The sequence below is a fragment of the Triturus cristatus genome, chromosome 10 (genome assembly GCF_964204655.1).
Source record: "Triturus cristatus chromosome 10, aTriCri1.1, whole genome shotgun sequence".
Lineage (NCBI taxonomy): Eukaryota > Metazoa > Chordata > Amphibia > Caudata > Salamandridae > Triturus > Triturus cristatus.
Window position 1 is genome coordinate 568,688,041 of NC_140593.1, and position 24,914 is coordinate 568,712,954.

The 24,914-nt window shown below is 47.5% G+C and overlaps 1 protein-coding gene across 6 annotated transcripts in view; it reads right to left on the reverse strand.

Moving 5' to 3' along the window:
- MARF1 (meiosis regulator and mRNA stability factor 1) overlaps positions 1-24,914 on the reverse strand; it is an 891,622-nt gene that overhangs the window by 785,363 nt on the left and 81,345 nt on the right. For 3 of the 6 annotated variants that reach the window (XM_085632074.1, XM_085632072.1, XM_085632070.1), the window contains exon 3: positions 17,837-17,977. The exons of the other annotated variants lie outside the window; for them this stretch is intronic. In XM_085632074.1, the coding sequence (XP_085488200.1) occupies positions 17,837-17,977 (141 nt within the window). The remainder of the gene's footprint in view (positions 1-17,836; positions 17,978-24,914) is intronic. 6 annotated transcript variants of the gene reach the window in all.

Consider the following 24,914-nt stretch of genomic DNA (forward strand, 5'->3'; position numbering starts at 1 on the left):
ATTTAAAGACAGATAATGCAGCCTATACCCACAGGCTACACTGTCCAGTACTTCAACTAGAATTCCACCAACATCCACAAACAGCACTGCCTGTCTAGTATTTCTCCACATAGGAAAAAATCCTGCCTCTACCAGCAAAAGCCTCTGGAATGATAGAGAGGAAGGAGTGGACAGACAAGCCCCATAGGCTGCCATTATGTGGCTTGGAACAGGATACTGTGCCTTTAAGAAAACTTTCCAGTTTTCCAGAACTTTCCCCAGTATCCCAGAATGCCCAGCAGGTCCCATTTACTTTCAGTTCTTTTTGAAGGCGTAGCACGCCAGACCTGTAGCATTCTACATATGAATAAGTATCTCTCCACCGGGGAGGAGGGCGGGCGCTTATGACTATAACAGAGATACCCCTACTACAGAACTGGAGTTACAGAAAAGAAACTACTCCTTCTGTAGTAGGGGATCTCTGTGTATAGTCATAATCTAGTGAATAGAATGGCAAGCCCATCCCCACACAACAAAAGCGGTGGAGAACACACAAGACACTACCACTACTGTGCGAACAAATTTCGCAGCGAAGCCTGCCCAAACTGAGCATCTGCCCTGGCATCCGTGTCCAGACAGTAATGCGCAGCAAAGGTATGGACCGACTTCCAAGTGGCCGCCTTACAGATTTCCGCAATCGGAACATTACGCAGCAAAGCCGTCGTGGCAGCTTTGCCCCTGGTGGAATGAGCCTTAGGTTTACCCCCTAAGGTCTTATTAGCCTTTTGATAACACAATTGTATGCAGGACACAATCCACCGAGAAATGGACTGCTTAGAGGTCGCAAGACCAGTCCTGACTGAGCCATAATTAACAAACAATTGGTCAGACCTACGAATATCCTTGGTCTTATCCAGATAAAATTTCAACACCCTCCGAACATGCAGGGAATGGAGAGACCTTTCCGCTGGCGAAGAGGGATTCTGAAAGAACGTAGGTAAAGTTATGGTCTGGTTAACATGAAAATCAGAGATAACCTTAGGAAGAAATTTAGGGTAAGTACGCATCACAACCTTAGCAGCATGAAATACAGTATAAGGTTCTTGACAACATAATGCCTGAAGTTCACTCACCCTGCGGGCCGATGTAATGGCCACTAGGAACGCCGCCTTCCAGGATAGGTGCTGCAATGAAGCCTTGTGAATGGGTTCAAAAGGCTCCTTCATCAGTCTGGACAGCACCACATTCAAGTCACAGGAGGGCGAGGGAAGTCTGACGGGAGGAAACACTTTCTTCAAGCCTTCCAAAAAATCCTTGACCACAGGGATCTGAAAGAAGGAAGTCTGTGAAGGGCATTTCCTGTAAGCAGTTAAAGCAGCCAGATGAACCTTAATGGAATGGAAATTAAGGCCAGACTGCGCCAGATGTAAAAGGTATGGAAGGATGACATCTTCCTTACATGTTGTCGGATCAAAGTTCTTGGACTTACACCAGATACAGAACCTCTTCCACTTGTAAGCATAGGACGTCCTAGTGGAAGGCCGTTTAGACTCCTTCAGAAGGTCCATACAATCGTCTGGTAGATTCAGATGGCCATATTGCACTATTTCAGGAGCCATGCCGCCAAACTCAAAGACGAGAGGTTGGGGTGCACCATCCGCCCCCCGAACTTCGTGAGAAGGTCCGGCCTGCACGGCAACCGCATGTGAGGAAGGAGAGACCGGTGAAGAAGGTCCGTGAACCACCACTGCCTGGGCCACTCCGGGGCGATCAGGATCATCCGCGCCCTGGACTGGGATAACTTGATGAGCACCGCCGGAATCAGGGGAATGGGTGGAAAAGCGTACAGAAAGCTGTTCGACCAATCGATCCATAGCGCATTCCCCAGCGTCCCCCGCTGGTAGTACCTGGATGCGAAGTCTCGGCATTTGCTGTTTTCGGCGGTGGCGAACAGATCTACGTCTGGAGTCCCCCACCTTGCGAAGACTTCTCCTAGTACTTCGTCGTTTATGACCCATTCGTGGTTTTCCTGAATCAGCCTGCTCAAGGCGTCCGCCTGAGCATTCTGCACTCCTGGCAGATGCGTGGCCGTAATCGTCAGTCCTCTGGCCAGCAGCCAGCGCCAGATCGCCTGCGCCTCCTGCGACAGAGTGCGCGATCTCGACCCCCCCTGCTTGTTGAGATAATACATCGTGGTTGTATTGTCCGTCTGTATCAGCAGCGAGTTGGTCTGGAAGGACGGAAGGAAGGCCTTCAGTGCCAGGAAGACAGATCTGAGTTCCAGGAAATTGATGTGGTACGTCGCTTCCAAAGCAGACCACTTCCCCTGAATCTGCAAGTCCCCGGAATGCGCTCCCCAGCCCTGGAGAGACGCAGCCGTCACGACACTCGTCGTGGGAATGTCCTTGTGGAAGGGAACCCCCTTGAGGAGGTTTTCCGCCGAACACCACCACTTCAGAGACTGAAGAGCATGCAGCGACAGGCGTATCTTGTCGTCCCAAGAGCCCGTCCTCTGATCCCACTGATCCTCCAAACACTCCTGCAGTGGTCTCATGTGCAGCCGAGCGTGAGGCGTGAGGAAGATGCAGGAGGCCATCGACCCCAGTAGAGACGACACCTTCCGCACTGTTGTCGATGGAGCAGTCCTGAGGTCCTGAGCCTTCCGAAGGAGTGATAACCGTCTCTCCTCCGAAGGAGACACGCTTGCTGACCGCGTATCGATGGAGGCCCCCAGGTACTGTATGCACTGGACCGGAGTCGTGACCGACTTGGACATGTTGACGTGTAACCCCAGCTTGTGCAAGAGCTCGCACGTCCATCGGAAGTGTTCTTGCGCTTCCGCGAAGGATGATGCCTTGATCAGCCAATCGTCCAGATACGGGTAGACAAACACCTTGTTCTTCCGCAGGTGTGCCGCCACCACCGCCATGCACTTTGAAAAAGTCCTGGGCGCAGATTTTAGCCCGAATGGCAGTACTGTGTATTGATAGTGATTGGCGCCGACTTGGAATCGCAGGAACTTCCTGTGCTTCCTCGCTATGGGCACATGGAAGTACGCATCCTGTAGATCTATGGCACAGAGCCAGTCTCCCCGTTGCAGCTGAGGGTAAATCTGGTGCAACGAAAGCATACGGAACTTCTCTCTGCGAATCCATTTGTTTGCCTGCCTCAAATCCAGAATGGGCCTGAACTCGTTCTTGTCCTTCTTGCGAACGAGGAAGAACCGAGAGTACAGACCTCTTCCCCTTTGAGACAGAGGTACCTCTTCTACCGCCTTTTTTCTCAACAAGATGTCTGCCTCCGCCTGGAGCTCTCTCAGCTGGAATCGAGAGCTGACCGGCGGAATCGCTGGAGGCGGGCTGAGAAACCGAAGACTGTATCCATTGCAAACAATATTCAGCACCCACTTGTCCTGAGTAATTTTTCTCCACTCTGCCGGAAAAAATTGCATGCTTCCCCCCACTGGAGTGGGTAACGGTTGAGGGGGAAGTAACCGCTCAGGGCCGAGACCCGGCCGGGCCCTTGGTTGTGGTAGTAGCCTGCTGGCCTCCTCTACCCCTCTGGCGTTTCTGTAAGGGCTTGCGGAACTGCTGCTGTTGTGGCTGCTGCTGTCCCGAGCCCTGCCCTCGCCCTCTGCCCGACGATCCGAACCTCCTTTGGAACGGGCGCTTCTTTTTCTCGGCCTTCTCCAACCCGACGGCCGTCAGGGTTTCCGCTTCAGCCTTCATGCGGGCCATCTCATCATCCGCATGTTTCCCGAACAGGGTTTCCCCCGAGAAGGGCAGGTTGGCCACTCTTTGCTGCGCCTCTGGCTTGAGTGACGTCAGGCGCAACCACGAATGACGCCGCTGGTGGACGCCGTGACAGTAGGCGTGGGCGGCCAATAAAGCTACGTCCGCCGCTGCGCTGATCGTTTGATTCGACACCAGCATGCCTTCGCGCACCGTCTCCAAGAAGTCCTCCTTCTTGTCCCGTGGCAGGAGGTCTGCATATTGCTGCAGGGACTCCCACAGGGCCCAGTCGTAACGGCCCAACAAAGCCCCTGCACTCGCCGCCTTCATGGTGGTGGCGGCGGTGCCACACCTTCCTGCCCGCAGAATCCAGCCAGCGGCTTACTTTGTCGGGCGGAACCGTTGACGCCGGGGCGGTCGCATGTTGTTTTCTTGCCGCCGTCACGATCACAGAATCCGGCTTCGGGTCCACTCTCAGAAATGACGGATCCGACTCCGGGGCCCTGTACTTTTTCATGAGCCTGGAAGGAGCGGCCTTCGTCGTGGCGGGAGTAAGGAACAGTTCCAAGGCGGGTTCCACCAGTCCTGGTACCAAAGGCAGTAGGGGGCGAGACAGGTGTTTTTTATGAAGCGTCTCGAATATCACGGACGTCGTGGGTGTTGGAACCGTCACCGTGATACCCAACTTTGCAGCCCCTCGCAACAGCACCTCTTGGAAAGACACCAGGTCGTCCACCGGAGACACCCTCGTCCCCGGGGAGTCCGACACCGTCGGGGAAAGACCTCTGTCCGAGGAGCGCGTGCGCGACCTGGACCTATACCTCTTACGGCGTCGTCTTGAGTCCGACGAAGACCGTCCACGGCTCCGTGATCTTCTCCTCCTATGAGAGCGGGAGCGCGACCTCTTCGGCTTCGGCCTGTCCACCGGCCTCGCTGGTCCAGGCGACCGTGGGCGTCGTGGTTTCGGGGTCCCCTGCGGCGGAGTCGGGTACCGTGGAAGGGAAACCGACCGCGGAGGAACCGGCGGCGGCCCCACAGGGGTGCGTGGCAGCGACAGAGGCTGGGCCGGCGGAGGCAGCGCCCGCGGCCGAGGTGGCGGTGGCGGAGGTGGCGACGGTGGAGGTGTTTGTGGAGGTGGCGGTGGCGGTGGAGGTGGAGGTGGTGGTGGTGGCAGTGGAGGCGGCGTCGGCGGGAGAGGAGGAGGCGACGGAGGCATCCGCGGCGGCATATACACCACCGAGTACACCGATCCCGGTGACTCTCTTCCTCGACGTCGATCTTCTCCTCGACGTCGACCTTCGCCTCGACGCCGACCTGCGCCTCGACGCCGACCTGCGCCTCGACGGCGATCTTCGCCTCGACGGCGACCTGCGCCTCGACGGCGACCTGCGCCTCGACGGCGACCTCAAGCGTCTCGACGTCGATCTCCTTCTCCTCTTCGACGGCGAGCTGCGATCCCTCGACGGCGAATGCCGACGCCGGGTCCCATCTCGACGACGACCGCTGGACGGGGCCGACGACGGCGTCGTCGCCGACGACGCCGATGTAGTCGACGGCGGCCTATGCACGTCCCTCGACGGCGATCGTGGACACCGCTTCTCCCCAGAGCCCTGGGGGGACGGCGAACAGACGGTGGTCATCCTCCTCGACGTCGCCGTCGACGCCCTCGACGGGGAGTGGGAGCGTTTACTGGTCTTCCTGCCCCTGGGGAGCCCCCCAGAGGCCTCAGTATGGGCCAAATCAGCCCCTCCAGACCCACCTGGTGCCTTCAGTCTTCGTTCCTCCAGAACTTGAAGCCTGATCTTCATTCTGTCCCTCAGGGTCCTTGCAGAGAACGAGTGGCAGATGGTACAGCTTTCAGGCACGTGGGACTGGGGAAGGCAACCTATGCACACCTCGTGTGGATCAGTTTTAGCCTTCTTTCGACCACATTCCGGGCACTTGTCGAACAAGCCAGGCATGTTGACAGTACCAGCTACTAATCACAAGAAAAAATGACTAAAATTGCCAAAATCTCAATTAAACCCTTGAAAGGGGAGAGCTCAATGCTCCAGGGTCCTGCTAGCAGGAGCCGGAAAAAAGAACTGAAAGTAAATGGGACCTGCTGGGCATTCTGGGATACTGGGGAAAGTTCTGGAAAACTGGAAAGTTTTCTTAAAGGCACAGTATCCTGTTCCAAGCCACATAATGGCAGCCTATGGGGCTTGTCTGTCCACTCCTTCCTCTCTATCATTCCAGGGGCTTTTGCTGGTAGAGGCAGGATTTTTTCCTATGTGGAGAAAAACTAGACAGGCAGTGCTGTTTGTGGAGGTTGGTGGAATTCTAGTTGAAGTACTGGACAGTGTAGCCTGTGGGTATAGGCTGCATTATCTGTCTTTAAATTAAATTCTCTCTTAAAGGTTATGTAGGTCTGCATGATTGGTCACCTTTTAGAGATTATTTTTTATTGCTCCGGGGTCCACGCACATGGGCGGGACTATTCACTAGATTATGACTATACACAGAGATCCCCTACTACAGAACTACCTTTGACGACCCATCACACAACCAGCTCCTCAATTAGTCTTCGGACTTCGACGAGGACCGACAATGCCGTGGTGCCTCAGATAGTCGCGCCGCCAGAAGTTTCATACCACTCAGCACCTTCGGCCGACGACACAGACAGGACCAGCACTCCCAGTCATGGTGTTCTCCAAGGAACGACAAACAGATGGTATGAGGATCTGTGGCAGATATGTGTCAGTCCCAGGATCCACAGGGCTTAAATCCTGAAGACATTGCAAAAAAGGACAGTTCCCTCGACAAAGTGTCGAGACTGGTTTAAAGACAAACCCCTAACTGCTCAGGATCCGCATTGCAAGCGCAAAACAAAAAGCAACTGACATCTGTGTGTCGACGAGGTGCTTATATAGACTCAGTCGACGTAACATCAGGTTGATGCGGAGTCACACAGCACCCTCTGATGCACAGATGTGCTATGAAAAAAAATTCCAGATCCAGCCTCATGCCTGGGGGAGGATCCTAAAGTAAGGAATCTGCGGCTAGATGTTTCTATCAAATTAAGCACTCACTTTACATCTGCACTGCAAGCCGATCACACTTTCTAGGGGCCTCCAGTAAAGACCAATATAGAAAAATAGCAGGCAGCTTTGCCAGAATGTGCAAACCCCTTCAAACACCGGAGCCTCTTTCATGTAGAGGAGGCACTGAATCAGATTTTTTTCAGAGGTGTGGGGTAACAAACCACACCCAGGCAAACAGTAAAAACATGTTTTAAATATAAAATTAAACTGCATTAAAGGATGGACATTAAAAGAGCTACTAAATCATTAGATTGTTACATTTTTCATCAGATGTAATAAATCTTCACCCATCTAGAGGGCAAAAACAAACAAAAAAAAAGAGCTGTAGAGTGGCTAAGCTATTTGAAGGATTCTTGCATGCCGCACCAAATAATGCCCATGTTCCTGCAATAACAGTAAATGTGAGGGTAGGTATTTTCAAGCATGGCAACCAAGTTCGTAATTACGCAGGGACTAGTAGATACCGCAAAAATGATGGGACCAATACAAAATGTTTGGTTATTAAACAAATGATGTTATAGTTATATAAAATACAAATCAATTTTCAAAGATTCATTTTTGAAAGCACAAATTGTACACTTGTTATAGTGACCACAATACCTGCATTTAAGGTGGTCATAGGGGAAAGTTAAAGTTTTCATAAATGCTTAACAGGTGGATATTTGCATGCTTGGGCATTGCACCTTTGGTTATACTGAAATGCAGCCCCCATGAATAGATTCTGAAATTACCTTGCCACTTTGTAGAATGAGCGGGGTGATGGAAAGGATTAGTACTCATCACTTGAAGAAACCTGGAAATTTGATTCATATTGAATACATACATAAAACACAGATCTTAAAAGAAACACACCAGCAAGTTGTCTGAAACAGCATGGAGATTCAGTAACAGTGTGCAAGCAGTATCAATATTTACAGTACAAAATGTTACAATATCAGCCAGCATTACTGATCTACACAGTATAAACCTGGAAGACTCCTTCATTTTGTAAGGATCGAAAGGGGTAGACTAATTATGCATAGTTGCTGCCAAAAATGAGAATGAATACTACTCAAATCAGGTTTGCTCTAAATGTGTATACATACATACACAAAACAGAAATGAACTGATTTAGGTTCTCTTCTGATCTAGTAATTAAGTAAGCATTCTAGAGGAAAAATAAAAGCTAATCGTTTTCTATAAGCAAGCTTTTGGGTCCTATTAGCTTTGCCAATGATTTTTGGCCACGCCGCTTAGCATCTATGATGTGGGCGCTTTTTTAGGTCGAACCTTACCAGACAGCATAGCAGTCTGGTTTGCCAACATTTTAGGGACATTCGGAAAGCTTCCCTGGTAATCCATTCAGCCTGTTGCTTACCATTGGCTTTCTGTCTTGCAGCTCACATTTGCTTGCTTTCCATTTGCTGTCCAGCTTGAGTTTGTTCCTTCAATGGCCCACTTTACTCAAAACCAAAGCATTCGATGCCAATAACACTGCACCTCAGCACTCTATGCTACTATACACACTGTACGCAACTGCACTCTACGTCACTGTACTCTAGTCTACTCTGCACTATGTCCTCTATGCATTGCGCTCTACGCCACACCACTGCACTCTATAAGACTGCACTGTCCGCCACTGAACTCTACACCACTCTACTTCAACCTACGCCAATGCACTCAACGCACGCTCTATGCAACACCCTCTACGCCACTGTAAGACACTGTACTCTACACCCTTCCACTCTACGATATTCCACAACATTACGCCACAACTTTACGCCACTCTCCTTTACATCACTAACTTTTAGCCATGTGGAACTGCAGTCATGCTGGTGCACAACATAGCTAAAACACATTAGCAAAGCAAAGCTCTTGCATAGGTGAGACCTATTTGCTTTCCCAATTGGCAATAGTATTTAAGTCAGGTAGGAGAGTCTCTCACTCTTGCCTGAATCTCGTCCTGTATATAGCGCTATGCGCTGGAAGCCCGCAATTGAATTTTAAAAACCCCGTTTTGTCTTTTGCTTTGATTTAAATTGCGCTTGTTACACCTTGTTTTTAAAAGTTAGAATAAATTGTTTGATACTATCAGTTGCCCTACCTGTGCCCTTAGACCCGGATCGCACTGCTGCACTGTAAAACAGGATTGCATTCACCGCCATTCGGGCGGCCCGGTCCCCGCGCTTTGTTTTCCTGGGACGCCATCTTGGGTGGGTCACAAGCACTCCTCAGCCATTCGCTGAAGCCGGCACGTGGACTGGCTAGAGCCCTACATAATTAGCAGAGTATGGCGCGCAGCGTGTACGCGCAGCGTGGACGCCTTAGTGACGCCGGAGTCACGCCAGAGTCCAGCCAGTCTGCGCCCGTCCACGCTGAGGAAGCGCTGGATGGCTGGACCCTGGACCTCGTCGATACCCTTTCACCCCGCTATAGCTATTCTCACCGGCAAATGCTATGCCTGAAACCTCGAAGACTAGGATGTTCGCATTCCTACGAGCCTGACGAACTTCATCTTCCCTTACGATGTGGCTGCCATCCCACGCGTAGGCCTTCCAATTTTGTCCCTTATCACCTTCCCCTTAGCCAACCTGCCATCAGTTCTAGGAAAGTGGGAGTAGAAGGCATCCTGATTAATGCCCGCTCCCTTGTCAAAAATAAGATAATGTTTAAGGAGATGGTATCAGATAGAATGCCTACCCTAATGTTTGTCACTGAAACATGGGCCAAAGATTCATCTGGTCCTGATCTAATTGAAGCGGTCCCGGAAGGGTACTGCCTGGCTAGATTCGACAGACAGGGTCGAGTGGGAGGGGGCATAGCGATCCTTCATAAAGCCCACCTCCAATGTCATATTGTACCTACACTCGACTTTCCGGATTGCTTTCAAGCTTTTTATTTTACAATAAAGGAAGCGCAATGTCCCTTTTTTAATGGAATCCTAGTATATCGACCTCCAGGCTCGAGGGCCGATTTTACGCACAACTTCCTCCAGGCCCTGGAACCCTACTTTGGTCAAGAAAATTTCTCCATTTTGGGTGATTTTAATTTTCATTTAGAACGGCATGATTTATCCGATACATCAGGTCTTATTGAGGCCCTGGCGTCCTGTGGACTCACGCAGTGAATTAGCGGGGCCACTCATCGTGCAGGCCACACATTAGATGGCATTTTCTCAAATGATCTTCATTTGACCATCAAAGATCCGGTGTATCTATCTTGGTCGGATCACCTTGCAGTTCCATTTTTCTTGGAATATCATAGGGTGGGTGTCTGCAAAATAGGGAATCACGTAAAGGAAACTGCTAGAAACTTTAGAAATCTTAGCAGTGATTCCTTCGCGCCCTGGGCTGCTAGCCTTCTTATTACAGGTTTGGACAGTGTACAGTCCGCAGTTGGCCATTTCGAACAGGTTACTATGGAGGCCCTGAATGAATTGGCCCCAGTACAGACCCGCCGCCGAGCCAGAAAGAGACCATCTGCCCCATGGTTCTCTGACTCTCTTAGACTCCTCAGGCAAGAAGTGAGGAGGAAGGAGAGGCTCTGGCATGCTAGCTGGGACCTTAAGAACAAGGAAGCCCATAAACTCCTTGTCAGGAAATATAAAGCGGCGATTGTGCAGGCCAAACAAGACTACTATGTAGCCCTGACAACCTCGCTCTCCTCGCCGAAGGAGCTCTTTAAAATCGTTGACTCTTTAGTCAACCTGCAAGCTCCTGATCCTGTTATTCCATCTCAAGACCTATGTGATAAGATTGCCTCCTTTTTCCACACGAAAATACAGGATATCCACTTGGCTCTTGAGGAACAAAGAGCTTGTATCAGTGTGCCCACTGCTCGGGTTGAGATGAATATGACCACTATTGACATCTCCCCACTGTGCACCCTGGACTCCTTTCCCCCGCTGGCCTTGCATGACCTGGAGATCTTGCTTAATGAGACTAAGTCAGGTTCTCCCCTGGATACCTGCCCATTGAAAATCATCAAGCAGTGCAGGGAGACCCTTCTACCACCATTGCTAGAAATAATGAATCTTGCCATCAGAGACGGCATCTTCCCTCTGGAGTGGAAGAAGGCAGTAGTGAAACCCCTGTTAAAGAAGGCCTCTCTCGATCCGGAGGTCTTAAAAAATTTCCGTCCTATTTCGCTGCTTCCGGCTCCAGCGAAGATGCTTGAGGCACATCTTAACAAGCATCTCGCTGTCTTTGTGGAGAGCTCTGGCTGCCTGGACTCCTCCCAGCATGGATTCAGGAGGGAACACAGCACCGAGTCAGCCCTCACCATCGTGCTTGATAAAATCCGCACGACAGTCGATGGGGGGCCAGACCACCCTCCTGGTCCTACTAGATCTAACTGCGGCCTTCGATACCCTCTCCCCCTCAGTACTTACATCGCGCCTGAGGGATGCGGGGGTGAAGGACGCAGCCCTAGATCTACTGACTTCTTTCCTTGATGGGAGGGAACAAAGAGTCAAGCTGGGGGAGTTCCTATCTCCATCCCGACTTGTGCTATGTGGGGTCCCCCAAGGGTCGGCGCTTAGCCCGACCCTATTCAACATCTACGTGACCCCACTAGCCAGACTAATAAGAACTTTCGGGATGGAGGTAGTTTCTTATGCAGATGACACCCAAATACTCCTCTCTCTCCCATTCAGATGTGCAAACCGCCTCCAAGTTTAGATCTTGTATGGAGGCGGTTGGTCATTGGATGATTCAGAACTCTCTTAAACTGAATGGGGAGAAGACTGAGGTGATGGTGTTTGGAGGGAAAGAAAACATCTGGTCAGCCAATTGGTGGCCTGACTCGCTGGGAAAGTGTCCTTCCCCCACTACATCTGCTAAGAATCTCGGGGTGATGATAGACCCTGCCCTTGATATGAACAAACAGGTGAGTAGAACCATCTCCACCTGCTGGGGCTTGATCTACACTCTACGAAGGATTAGGAAATACTTTTCCTTGCAGTCCAGAAAGCAAACAGCTGTCGCACTCATTGGTTCACGCTTAGACTACTGTAATGCGCTGTATGCGGGGCTAAACAGGAGCCTCCTGCAGCGCTTACAGGTAGTTCAAAATGCCACAGCTAGATTTGTTCTGGATATTCCCAGACGCTCTTCGGCCACGGCGGCCAGGAAAACGCTGCATTGGCTACCGGTAGAACATCGAATACGGTTCAAAGTCTTATGCATGACATATAGAGCCATTGCAAAAAACAGCGACTCGGGAGTTGGTTCCATCATCTCTCACTACACTCCTGGAAGGAACTTGCGTTCCTCCGGGAAATCGCTTCTGACAGCTCCCCGCATACGAAGAGCTAAGTGGGGTGGCAGGGCCTTTTCCACTCTGGCCCCCAAATGGTGGAATGACCTTCCTCTGGACCTCAGATCCCTACCCTCCCTACAGAAATTCCGTAGTGCCCTCAAAACTTGCTTCTTTCGGCAAGCCTATATGTAAGGATGTTTGCTTCAATTCTGATCGTATTGTTAGGCGCCTTGATTCCTGCGGGATATTGTTTGGCGCGTTATAAATTTTTATCAATCAATCAATCAATTTGATTTTGATAGTTATAAAGCGCCAACGAATACCCTAAGGCGTCTCGGCACAGAGAACAGACTGACCACCATTAACATTTAGTGAACAGCAATGTTTTCAGCTTACTAAAGCTCAAAACGGAGAAAGCAGATTTAATTTCCAGGGGAAGCAGGTTCCAGTTCTACGCGGTACAGAGCATGAAGCTCCGGCCTCCGCAGGAAGGGAGTTTGTTTGCTGGCACCACCAAATTCCTAGTTGTACTCGACCCAAGACTCCTGTCGGGGACATACCTAAGCTTTTCTCTAAAAAATAAATTAAAAAAAATAAAATAAAAAAAAAAAGCGGACCCTAGCCCCTGAAGGGCTTTGTAAGTGATACAAAGAGCTTTAAAAAAAGTATCCTCTGGTGTACCAGTAAAGGAATGTAAACTCACCGATGCTTTCGGGATTTTCATTAGCAACCTGGCCACTGAATTCTGGAGATTCTGTGGGTTTTTTCAGAGGAGCTTTAGGCAAATTAACAGTCTGTAGCAATCATCCAGCCTGGACATTACAAGGGCCAGAACAATCGTTTTCAGTCAATTTGGAGAAGAAACTGCGCTATTTTTCTTATCATGCAAAGCATGAAGGAGGAAGTAGAGACAACATTATTCACTTGATCTTTGTGAGTGAGCTTGTCGCCCAACAGGATTCACAGATTTTTTCACTGATGCCGGAAGCAAACCCAGTTTGTCTGGCCACCAAGATGGGTTCCAAATGGAGATATTATTCCCAAATAAAAAAATCTTTGTGTTTGAGGAATTCGGTCAAAGACCATTTCCATCCATCCAACAGCCTACCTCCCTCATGCAGTTTAGGTACATTCCCTTGGGCTGGACCTTTCATAGAGAGGGAGACAACAATTTGAGTGTCGTCTCCGCAGGACAAGTGACAGCCCATGGAATTAGACTAGGAAAGGTGTTACATAGATGTTAAAAGGCGCCGGACTTACCGATGAACCCTGGGGGACCCCCACATGGTAGCGAAAAAGATTTTGATGTAAATTTGCCCATGGATACAGTCTGAACTCTCAGACAAAAAAGATTTGAATAGGGCTAAAGCCACACCATCAACACCCAGGCCATCGAGCCGGTCAATTAAAAGGTCGTGATTGACCTATCGAAGGCTGCAGTCAGATCAAGAAGAATGAGGGCAGTATTACCCCCACTGTCTCCTGTGGCCCTAATCAGTGGCTGTGATATGAGCAGATTCCATAGAATTTACCTTACGGAACCCAAATTGAGAATCCTCCAATAGATGGTTATTATTCAGAAAAGCCCATAGTTGATAGTTAATTTCTTTCTCAATCAATTTAGCTGGAAAAGGCAGCCTGGATATAGGTCTACTAAGTGTTTGAATCAATAATGTCCATATTAGGTTTCTTGAGCATTAGCAGAATTGATGCCGATTTCCAGACTTTTGGAAAAATGCTCATCTTGAACACAGCATTAAAAATAGACTTCAATTGCACAGCCACCAAGTCAGGAATCTGCTGCAATATTTTAGAAGGGAAGGGATCGAGAGGTGAACCTTATGTCGTAGAGAGCATTAGCTGCCTAACTTGATCTTCTAGGAGAGGGTTAAACTCAGAAGAAATCCTTGTTATGATCCCTGAAGCTGGTGTCCATCATGCCACCAGACACTCATATTAGAGGTAAATGTATTCAAAATAGTGTCTACTTGGTTTAGAAAAAAGATGCCAGGGAATTACAGAAGTCCTGACTAACACCTTCTGCGCTGTTAGCAGCAGGAGAGGAGAGGATAGATAGCTTGAAAAAGAGCCAAGGATTGCTTCCTTTTAGTTACATATCAAAGTTGTATCAGTAACTAAAAATTAAATAGAACAGGAAAAGACGTGTTTTTTTACGTAGGTGGAAGAATGGAAGCAACAAGTGGGAGGAAGGAGACACCAGTGAAGCAACTCGTATGGAGCAGCAACATGGGGAAGGATTGGGGGTAGAAAAGCAAAACGGGGAGGGTGGCAGGGAACACTAGCAACACAGGAGAGGACTTCAAAACAGAAGGAAAAGTATAGAGGGGACTCAAAAGAAACAGGGAATGGGAGACAAAAGAAACAAGGGGGTGGGGGAAAGCAACATGAAGGGCACAGTGGGGGTGGGCAGTGGGTAGGAGCACACAGAAAAGCGTACGAAGGTGAAGAGAAGCAGACGGGCAAGAGAGCAAGATGGTTAAAAAAAACTTTCTTATGGAATGCTTCACACAAAAGAAAACAAGCATTGGCATAGCCAATAAGTCTCGCTTTTGGGACCTTCTAAATATTTAGTTATGCAGCACAATATCCTTGGTGCAACCACATCAACTGTTACGTGGCTAAACACTTATAAGGTCCCAAAGGACGAGACCTATTGGCTGTGCGCGGTTGGGTGCGCGGTTGGGTTTGTGTGCATGCGTCTATGCGTGGTTGTGTGTGTGCGTGTGTGGTTGGGTGTGTGCAAGCGCGGTTGGGTGTGTGGGTGGTTGTGGGTGGGGGGTGTGGTTGGGGGTGTGGTTGGGGGTTGTGGTTGGGGGTTGTGGGTGTGGGTGGTGTGTGGGTGGGGGGGGTGTGTGTGTGGGTGTGTGGGTGTGTGCGTGTGGTTGTATGTGTGGTTGTGTGTGTGACAGTAATACTAAAAGCATCTCAAAATAAAGGAATACAAACATCGAGTTTGTGGAAAGAGAACGCACGTTGTAAGTCAAACGGGCGCAGCAAAGCATTAACACAACAACAAAACAAACAAGATCACTTACCGAAGAGTGAGTGCTGATAAAGGATACACACAGCCCATCATCTTAAGAGTTTGATTGCAGCCAATGTGCACTCAAACCTGCCCCCTCCTTGTGAGTTGCACCCCATATTTCATGAGTTGTAACTGCTGCACCCACCATAGCGCTTTGAGATCTAAAGCGCTACATAGGTCTAATCGATTAACCAGTCGCCAACATGCTGTGCTTTTAAAGAGAATGTGCCAAAAGTTTCCAGCTTCCTCATCATGTCCTCATGAAAGCGCCAACAAAAGGACTCCCTGAATGTTGCAACGTACATGAAGCAGCCGCTGCGATCAGAAATAAACACTGTGAACGTTGTCCAGTTTCCCAGTAACATTTCCTTAATGTTCTTTAAGTCACAAAACAGTAATACTAAAAGCATCTCAAAATAAAGGAACACAAACATCCAGTTTGTAGAAAGAGAAAGCATATTGTAAGCCAAAGGGGCGCAGCAAAGCATAAACACATGTTCTTTGATGTTTTTTGAACGAGAACATCAAAGGAACGCCGCGAAAGTGATCGCGGGCGCTTAATGAGCATGACGAGGTAGGCCAGCCTCTACTCCTAAGCGCGTGCCCGCGCACATGCACTGTAGCTCTAGGCTGGCCATTGTAGCATTTTTTGAGCCCTCACAAAAAGTCTCGCCAGTCCAGCGCATGCGCTGGGTCAGGCGAGACCAAAAAGTAGTGTTTGAAAAGCAATAAGTGGAAAAAGCGGTGCAATCCAATCAAGGAAATTGTAAAAAGAAACAAGGATTGACAAGCAGGGACACAAATAAGAAGCAGGTAACCAAGAGTAACAAGAAACGTCAAGCAATGGGAGGAAGTCCAAGCCCCTCTGTGTTCTTGGTAAGCCACAATATGCCTTACAGACAGTTCATATGCGGTCTAGTAGGCTACACCTAAAAAGGACGGTATTAAATGTTATCTTAAATTATAGTTGTAATAAATGGCTTAGAAGCAGATTGATCCTGCTCATAAGTGTTAAATGGACAAATGGAAGTTCACCTTATCAGAATTTGTCATTTACAAATTAAATCACATTAGAGAGTGACAGAGCACATGGGTATAATTATGCAGGACAAACTCTAGATAAGGGCATAAAGGAGTCACAAAAATGTGAGTGGCCTTGTATCAATGCAGTTGCCCGCTTAACAAATACAGCGACAACGGCCTAATTTACAGCTTTTAGACGTCTGTTGTCAAAAGTCCTTGAGGATCAGGCTGTTCATATATAGTAATAACCCAGGCCAACCAACAAGTGCACCTAACTGACATACCTCTTATTTCACTATTGGTACTCTTGTCAGGATGGGGGTAGGTAATCTTTCTAAATTCATGTTTGAAAACTATCAGTTTAAAAAAAATCTCAATGCACTGATAAATCTGATGTACTAAAGTGAAACGGTTCTGCATGTTAACATTTTGAACAGATATCCTCATCTTTTTTACCCTTATAGTTCAAGAGGTATTGCTAAAGTGCTATAGTGGACCAGGGTGAAGCATGTAAAGGTCAGGAGAGACAAATGCGGCTCCCAGGCCTTACTTTGAGTATCAGTTGGCTAGATTAAGTCCGTTGATTACCTTTGGTTGGCTTTGTCATTTGTTTCTTATTCAATGGCTTTCCTCCCTCTTGTGTTTGTCCCTAGCAAGAGACATTGCTTCTTTCCCATTATGTTGATTAGCTCACTAGTATCCTTCCACTGCTCACATGCAGATCTAGTGGTTTTCTTTCAGCACTCCATGAGCGGGATGGTCTTTGATTGCTCTCTCATATATTGCCTCTACCCCTTAAATACCAAGCCCCTATGCATTGAATACTGCTCCCTGCTTCTCTGGCCAGTTTATTCACTTTTATTGTCGTCATTCACGACCCACCTCAAGCTCCTTTGCTCCTCTCCAGTGGACTTCTTGACCCCTAACACCAACACACTCCTATTGATCCCCACCGCTCCTCAGTCATTAATTTTTTTTGTTCAGTCATCTATCTGGTTGGGGGAAACACCAACTACCCAGTCTGTTTTTGAACGACCCTTTCAATAATGTTAAAATTATTTTTTATATTTTATTGCTGTAAGTGATGCCCACCATTTCGAAATGGTGCATAAAAAGAATAAACATGACAGCCGCACCATTAAATACATGAGCATGCGCTGTGATTCACGCAAGTCATGAAGATCACAGTTTGGCCACCACAGTCATGATGCAATTGTGTGCAACATGTCACAGTCTACCATGTTTAGGTGAAACCTAGGCAGCGCTTGCAGTCTCTTCAAAACATGTTTTATACCCTTTCTGGGCTTACAGCCTGCACATGGTCTTTTCTTTGTTACTTCGATTATTCTTTAAAAAAAACGCTTGCTTGACAGCGGTTAATCTTTCCTTTGTCCCTCCTTGTTGCCATTTGCTTCCTTCCATGTAGCAGCGCCTAACTACTGGTATCTTTCCACTTTGGTACTGATCTGTTTAAGCGCACTATTTTTTTATTTTGTTTCTGGACGTGTTTTTTGGAAGGTTGTCTTTTCTTCTGGTTACTCCTGTTCACCTGTTAGGAGTTCAGCAACGATTGCAGATTGCCGTAATGCAAATAAACTGAATAAGTAAATTAGCTTGTTTCTGTAAATCATTTTTTATATTGTAATATTTGCAGAGCATTTCAAGCCCGAGATCAAATACAAGATGTTGTTTTCAGAGGGTGCCTGTTCCAGTTCCCAACCCAATTTGCTAGTTACTTTTGTTGTGTTCAGTTTGGATCCAACATCTGGCAGTCCCACCACCAAAAAAATCTGTTCACATTTTCCAGGGCCCACTTCCTCATACCAGGCGCATAAAATTCTTCTCCAGTTGGATATCGGAGGATTCCAGCAAAGAAACTGTGAAAAGAAAAAAAAAAAAAGGCGTTGGAACCTTAGGAAGGTGGCAGGGGTTCACCTGGCAACCGCACCCCCAACGAGTCACTGAAGTTAGGGTTCCTTTCTGTCCGCACTATACGCAGTGACAGATTTCATTAGTGCTGTCTCTAGTGGAAGACTGACAGTCACTGGTGCTTTCAGGGTCTGTTTCTGGTACACACGCTTGTACTGTGCAGAGTGCAGAACCAACTAACTGTTTTCTAAGGCTGCATATGTCAGTCTCTGCGAACACCTGTTTGGCTCACTGGTACAGTCTCGTTCTGTTACTGGTTCAACCTAGGTCTTCCTTTTGAGCAGCTGCTCGGATGGCCTCTACGCAGCTCGGATTTGGTGCACTCTGTGTGGGTGACTGCAGTCTGTGGCTTTTTCAGCTACATGGTCGTGTCTTTTACTGGTGTTTTTGCACTAGTACTGCCCAAGGAAAAATGTAGCTTAGGTTGCTCCTCTAACTAGTGCTATTTGGAGAGCAGCTTATTCAGGGATTTACAACTGCACTGTCACCCCCCCCCCCCCACCCCCCCAGGGTGCCTATCTACAGACGTGCTCTGGAGGTCACTGCAAAAATCTCCCCACAAATTAGGTCCAAAGAAAGGTGTGTTTAAACATTTTCTGAAGGCTAGTGGTACCCTGGTCTGCTTACTGTGCGTTTTTCCTTTAATGCGGCATCTTAATCTTGCCTCCGTCGCCTTCTCCCTGCTCCTCCCTAACTTAATACACAAAGAGGGCGGCTCGGGTGGGGTCAAATATGGTATTGCCAATAGCAATCTCAGAGCAAAGGCCAGCTCTTGATAAGAGAAAAAGAAAAATGAGTTGTGTGGGAGATTGTGCGTAGCATCCTGGAATTAATGGACATGTCAGCAGGTATACAGATGCATAATAAATAGGGGTATGCGAAGCTTGTGTAATGTGTTTTTTCACAATTAGGCAAAAATGAAGAGAAAAGTGCAATTCTGTGAAAAAGCAAACTGGAATTTGGCACTATATTTCAGCAAGAAACGCGTCCTCCTTAAATGTGAGGTAGCATTTGAGCTAAAAATTAATACATTTAAAAAACACAAGTGCTGCAAAAAGCAGCTGCACACCTTGTTCACTTGCACTCAGGCTAAATTATTTTAATCTACAGTGCATTGACAATCACACAACGTTGAACACACCAACTTATTCCAAGTTATATTTGTGTGTTTACATACGGCATTTATTATTCAACACAATGCTACGTCGAACTGCTTTGTGTGACATTATTAGGTATGGGTTTGTGTTCACTCCTACGGGTGTGTGCAGTTTATGCTGAGCAGTTCACTTGGTTGATCAATATTATGTTTGTGCTGTCATGTAATCACTACAATGAAACACAAGTGACAATGCAGCTTACAACAGAGTATGTGAAATAGCTCTAACGACTGAGCTTATAAGATAAGCAACCTAAGGTATAGCTCTGCTTTCTGAATAATTAACCTATATCTTTTATGGGCCTAGACAGCTCTTCAATTTAAAAAAAGAACAGCTCAGTTGTCTGTGGAAAACGTGTCTCAGATTTGTATGATCTAGGAGACACCCTCTGCGTCCTATTAAGCTTATACGTTGTTACTTGAGGGGCTGATGTGTTAGGCACAAGGCTAAGATTTATGAAATCTGAGGTAAAGCTGCAGCCAATAGTGGGCCTGCGGCACTTATTGTGTTATGCAGTTAAGTAGCCCTTTAAACAGGTCTCAAATCTGCCACTGCAGCCTGTTTGTGCAGTTTTAACCTGCCATTTCGACCAGGCAAGGTAAACCTATCGCCAGACCAAACCTCCCTTTTTAATACACATAAGCCACCAATAACTTTTAGTCATTTTGAACTGCAGCTATACTAGTGTACAACAGGGCTAAAACATATTGGCAAAACCATTGGCTAGATCTATTGGCTATGCCAGTGCTTGTTTTTGTTTGCCATTGCTACAAAGGCTTGTTTTGACTTGGTCTCCAACAACTGTGATCCTTATATTCTGCTGCCGGATAGCCCCATGCCAACAGGGGAATACATCAGTCCTGGACTTTCCTTTTATAAATCAGTCATGGTTTTCTATTGTGCATCTGAAACGGGCAGTGCCCTTCTCGTTTTCTGCTAGGCTCCAGTCCTAGAACGAAATGCACAGCTCACACCACATGTTATTAACCAAATTTACATAAATTGTTGTTCTACTCGTTCAGTAAAACAGCTGTGTCCCATAAGGTCTTGTGAAAAAAAGCTTATAATAGAGCTCTTCCTTCCACAAGGTGCAACACAGCTTCCTCATGGCAGTTTAACAGTTGTATTCTCATCAGCTACAGTATTTCATGCAATTTGATAAGCTCCAGATCAGCCAGTATTTCTCGACACAACCTCAAACTCTAACCTGTGAACAAGCAGAGTACTTGGCACATGTTCTTAAATGGAAAATCAAAAATTTTGAGTATCAAGGGTGTTGATGTTCTGGGTTTTAGCAAATATGTGCTTTTAAGTGTCAGGAAGCCTGTCTGATATTGTATGACTGTCCCCGATTCACTATAGAGTTTTCTCTGCTGAGAGTTAAACCAATATATAAAATAAAGGACCACTCAAAACAAGAAGCAATTTAACGGATAGGGGACCTGGATAGTAATAATAAGAATCCACATTTGTAAAGCGCGAACAATCACCCGTAAGGGTCTCTAGGCGCTGGGGGCCGTCGGGAAGATTAGGCAAGCTGTTGCCCAGAGTCACATAGTGCTGGGCTAATCTGCCGCTGGCGATCGAACCGTGATCCCCAAATTCCAGCATCAGTCGCCCTGGCCGCGGCGCCACACCTCCTACCAATCAGGAGAAACTAAAAAAACATGGCATCTGCGTCTTTCAGGATGCACACCAGGCTACTGAATATGTACAAGTCAGCATACTCATGAAGTGTACACACTCCTTCAAAAAAAAAAATTTGCCACTAATAAATCGCATTAGCAATGGCAATGGCAATGCCAATAGGTCAAGAAGGTGATACCTTGTGGCGTTATCAACTCTGGTTTATTAAATGTTTGGTCAAACAACCATGTGTTGGAAACTGGTCTCAGCTGCACATTGGAATAGTGGGAGACTCACATTTGCCCACATTTCTGGATATTTTGTAATAATACTCAGGATTCCATCATGTCCAGAAGCATGATTCTTTAAGAGATTTACTTACAGTACTTTGACTCCAAGGGTATGGCTCAAGTTTAGAACTATCCTTTGGAGATTTGTTATTATGGACGTTGGATACAAGCCCAACACAAACTTGGTACCAATCTCTGCTGAAAACAGTACAAACAAGCATTTGCAATGCAATAGGTCTCGCATTTCGAGAGTTTGAGCTATTGGTATTGTAAATTATGTTTTTTACTTTCGTTTTTTTTGTTTGGCGTGGAGTGGATGTATGTTTGTAGTGGAATTATGTTTGAATTGGAATTGTTAGTTGTGAAATTGTGCTGGGTGGAATTGTGTGGTGTATAGTGTATTTATGTAATGGAATTATGTGGGATGGTGAATAGATTGGGGTGGGAGCTGTATAAAATAGACAAAGTAAGATTGAGAGGGATAGGTAGTTTGTGTATGAAGTGGTGAATGAAGACTAGATAGAGTAGTAGAAAGTGAGTGAGAGAGAATGAAGGTGAGAGGAAGTTATAGACGCATAAAGAAGCTGCGTTTGTGTATCCACAGACAAGACACAAAAGAAGGAGGAGAGTGTGTGTTTGCGATTTGGATTTTTTGAAAAGTTATGGTAAAGAAACTGTGCTGAAAGACGTGAAGTGAACCAATATGAGAAATGTTGGTTGAGTGTATGCTTGTGCAATGGAATTGTGTGCATAGTAATTATGTGGTATTAAGTGTAGTGGGCTGATCTGGTATTGTGTGTAGGGAAGTGGCAAGTATTGAGTGGAATTATATTGTGTGCTGTTGAATTATGAGACATATTGTGGAATTCTGTGGTGTGGGTTGGATGTATGTGGTGTGTAGTGGAATTATGTGTCGAGTGAAATTTTGTGGCGTGGAATGGAATTGTGTGGAGTTGAATTGTGCTGAATTGTATTGTGTTTTAAAAAAACAAGGGAACCCAATAAGCAATAGGTCAGGGACCTTGGGTAAGTATTATTTAGAGAACAGGGGTCCCTAGACAGTTTGGAAATAAATATAGTCTAAATAGAAGCTATATTCACTGTCCAGCCGGACAGGGTTTTAATCACAAGATAAATATATAAACAAAGTATATAAAAACTTCAAGTGGGACATATCCAACGTCCTACTTACATATGGAAAGAAGAAGACAAACTTAGATAAAGAAAAAGGTTCAGGCAAAACAAAACGTTTCTGCGTTATATAAATTATGGCAGAATTATATGACGTGAAAACACCATTGCACATCAAGTTTTTTACAGTATATTAATTACATATGACGTAAAAACTGTCAACGGCGTTTCGATCCCTTACTACGAATAATGGGACCATCTTCAGGACATTTAGATATACATGTCTGTTTACAATTAGCGTACAATTGGTTAATATCACCAGTAATTGTACAATGAATTGAACTGGATTGCAAAAACCAAGGAGAAAAGGGGTTTAAGGAGAGAATGAGAAAATAAGGAAAAGCGTTTTAGAATTGGCGTTGGGTAAAAACACACACAATACATTATTGATGTCGCAAAATTCAATCTGAGCTATGACAATAATTAGATAAAATTAAATTAAATAAAAAACAGATCCTGGTAAAATGTGAGGAGGCAGACAGCAAGGATAGTAAAGAAGTTACTATGTATGGCCGCGTCGCGAGGAACGGCAGAGAGGACGACCTTGTGCTAATAAACGGATCGTGATAAGGATAAGAATAAAGGAGGTAAACAGCAGAGATAGTGAAACAAGTGAGATGTCGCAAGGAACGACAAAAGTAGAAGGTGCTGGAAACAGATTATCAGCTTGACATGCATGCTTACTGTGTGGGCAGAATGCAGGGCAACGAACGTTGTTGCCTCGAGGGAGCCAATGCAATAAGAACAAATTGAAAGTTAGGTGTACAGTAGAAAGATAATTGTAGAAAGAGCGCTGTAGCAAGATTATGTCAAGGTACACAGGACGCTAATAACAGCTTACCGAATAGATGGAGCGGCAAGCGCGGGGGATGGCGATTTGTAGAAGTGAGATCCGGGATCGTATACTTCGGGTTGGATGCGCCTAAAGGTAACGTAAGGAGTGGAAAAAGAGTTTTAGAAGTGCGCCAATGCTGAATCAAAAAAGTCCAAAGGACGGAGGTACCAGCTTACCGAGCAGGTAGGCGTGACGCGAAGGGTGGAGGCAGGCGCGAGGGTCGGCGCCGTGAGGAGGATAGATCCGTAATAACGATCAATTACTCAAGTAAAGGACAAACTGTGGCCGGTTCACAATCCAGCGAAATAAGGCTGTGGAGGAAGAGCCATAGTCAAGGAGCTGAAAACGGCGTAGGGGAAAGTAAGAAGCTAGCGTCAGTGTGCTTTGTACTCACCGGAAAGTGGTTGGGTTCAGCAAATCAATAGCAGGAAGAGCCTGAGTCAATGCTCATGGTCTGACGGGGGAACCGGGAGAAACGTAGGTATGAAATAGACGCGAACATGGTCATGTGATAGGGATTGGTGGCGGCCAGTTTGGGTAGGGAATAGAAGAGTGAGACAGGAGGCCCCGTGAGGGAGAGAATACGGTGGCCATCTTGGAGTGATTGAAATAAGGTTGAGAGAGGGTTTATTATGAAGTAGAGGACTGGATAAATAGATAAATTGCTAGACAGCACCCAGTATTGGAGATTATTGAAAAGATATGATATTATTGAAGATTGTAGAGAGAAAATAATAAATCAAAAATTAATTTAAAAAAATTAGTGCTGGGGGAGGAGCCTAGCGCGCAACCAAGATGGCCGCGTAGGTGCGAAGCTCCCGAGGACCTCCGCGACCTCCTGCATTAATCCTGACTATATCCTGTCCTAGATGAGGGGACTGTGTTCGTGAGCCCGAGCTGAGGTGACACCCGTTTTCCGTTTCCGAATCGGACCTCGGACACCGGCGGGAGCACCGATTGTGGTTTGCGGCCTTCTCCACGCCGGCCCCCCGGATTGGAGTTGTGGGGCGATCCGGAGACAAAGTGAACAACAGCGGCGAGCAAGGCTGGGCGACTCGCGTACCCCGCACTTTCACTTTCGCTTTTGCGCCCTCCTTGCTGACAGGCGAGGTAGGGTTGCGGGGCGGTGTGCGGTGGTGTGGCCTTGTCCGGGTGCCCAGCCGATCCGCCGGCTGTGATTCGTCCTGCGGAACTGTGGTCGCCCCCCCCCCGGAGCCCGTGAACTGGTTTGTCGGCCCTTTCGAGGAGATTGGCACGGTTTGGGGACTGCAGCCATGTCCACAAAGCAAGATGGCGACCGGGCAAAGGTGAAATCGACCCGCCGTGGCACGGCCCATCAGTCCAACAACATGGACCGCTACACCCTCCAGAAGGGATCTCCAGAGGCGCCGCGTACGTCCCCTGCGGGCCCGACTGATGCTCCTGCTCTGCCCGCGGATCTGACCCTCCGAGACGTCATGGGCGCCATCGCCGAGATGAAGGCCTCGGTGGACCAACGCTTTGACACTCTGGCGCAGAAGATAGACTCGGTCCTCGTGGATGTGGGCCTGGTGAGGGCCGATTTGTCCAAAACGAATGACCGGGTCGATTCTTTGGCCCACACTACCTCGGGCCTCACAACGGACGTGGCGGCCCTCCAAAAGGAGGTGCGCCGGCTTGGCCAGGCGAGCGCCCTGATGGATCGTCGACTGGAGGACTCTGAGGGTCGGGCCCGGAGGAACAATGTCCGCATTATCGGGGTGCCGGAGGGACGAGAGGAGGAGGCGGCAGATCTGTTTGTGGAGGA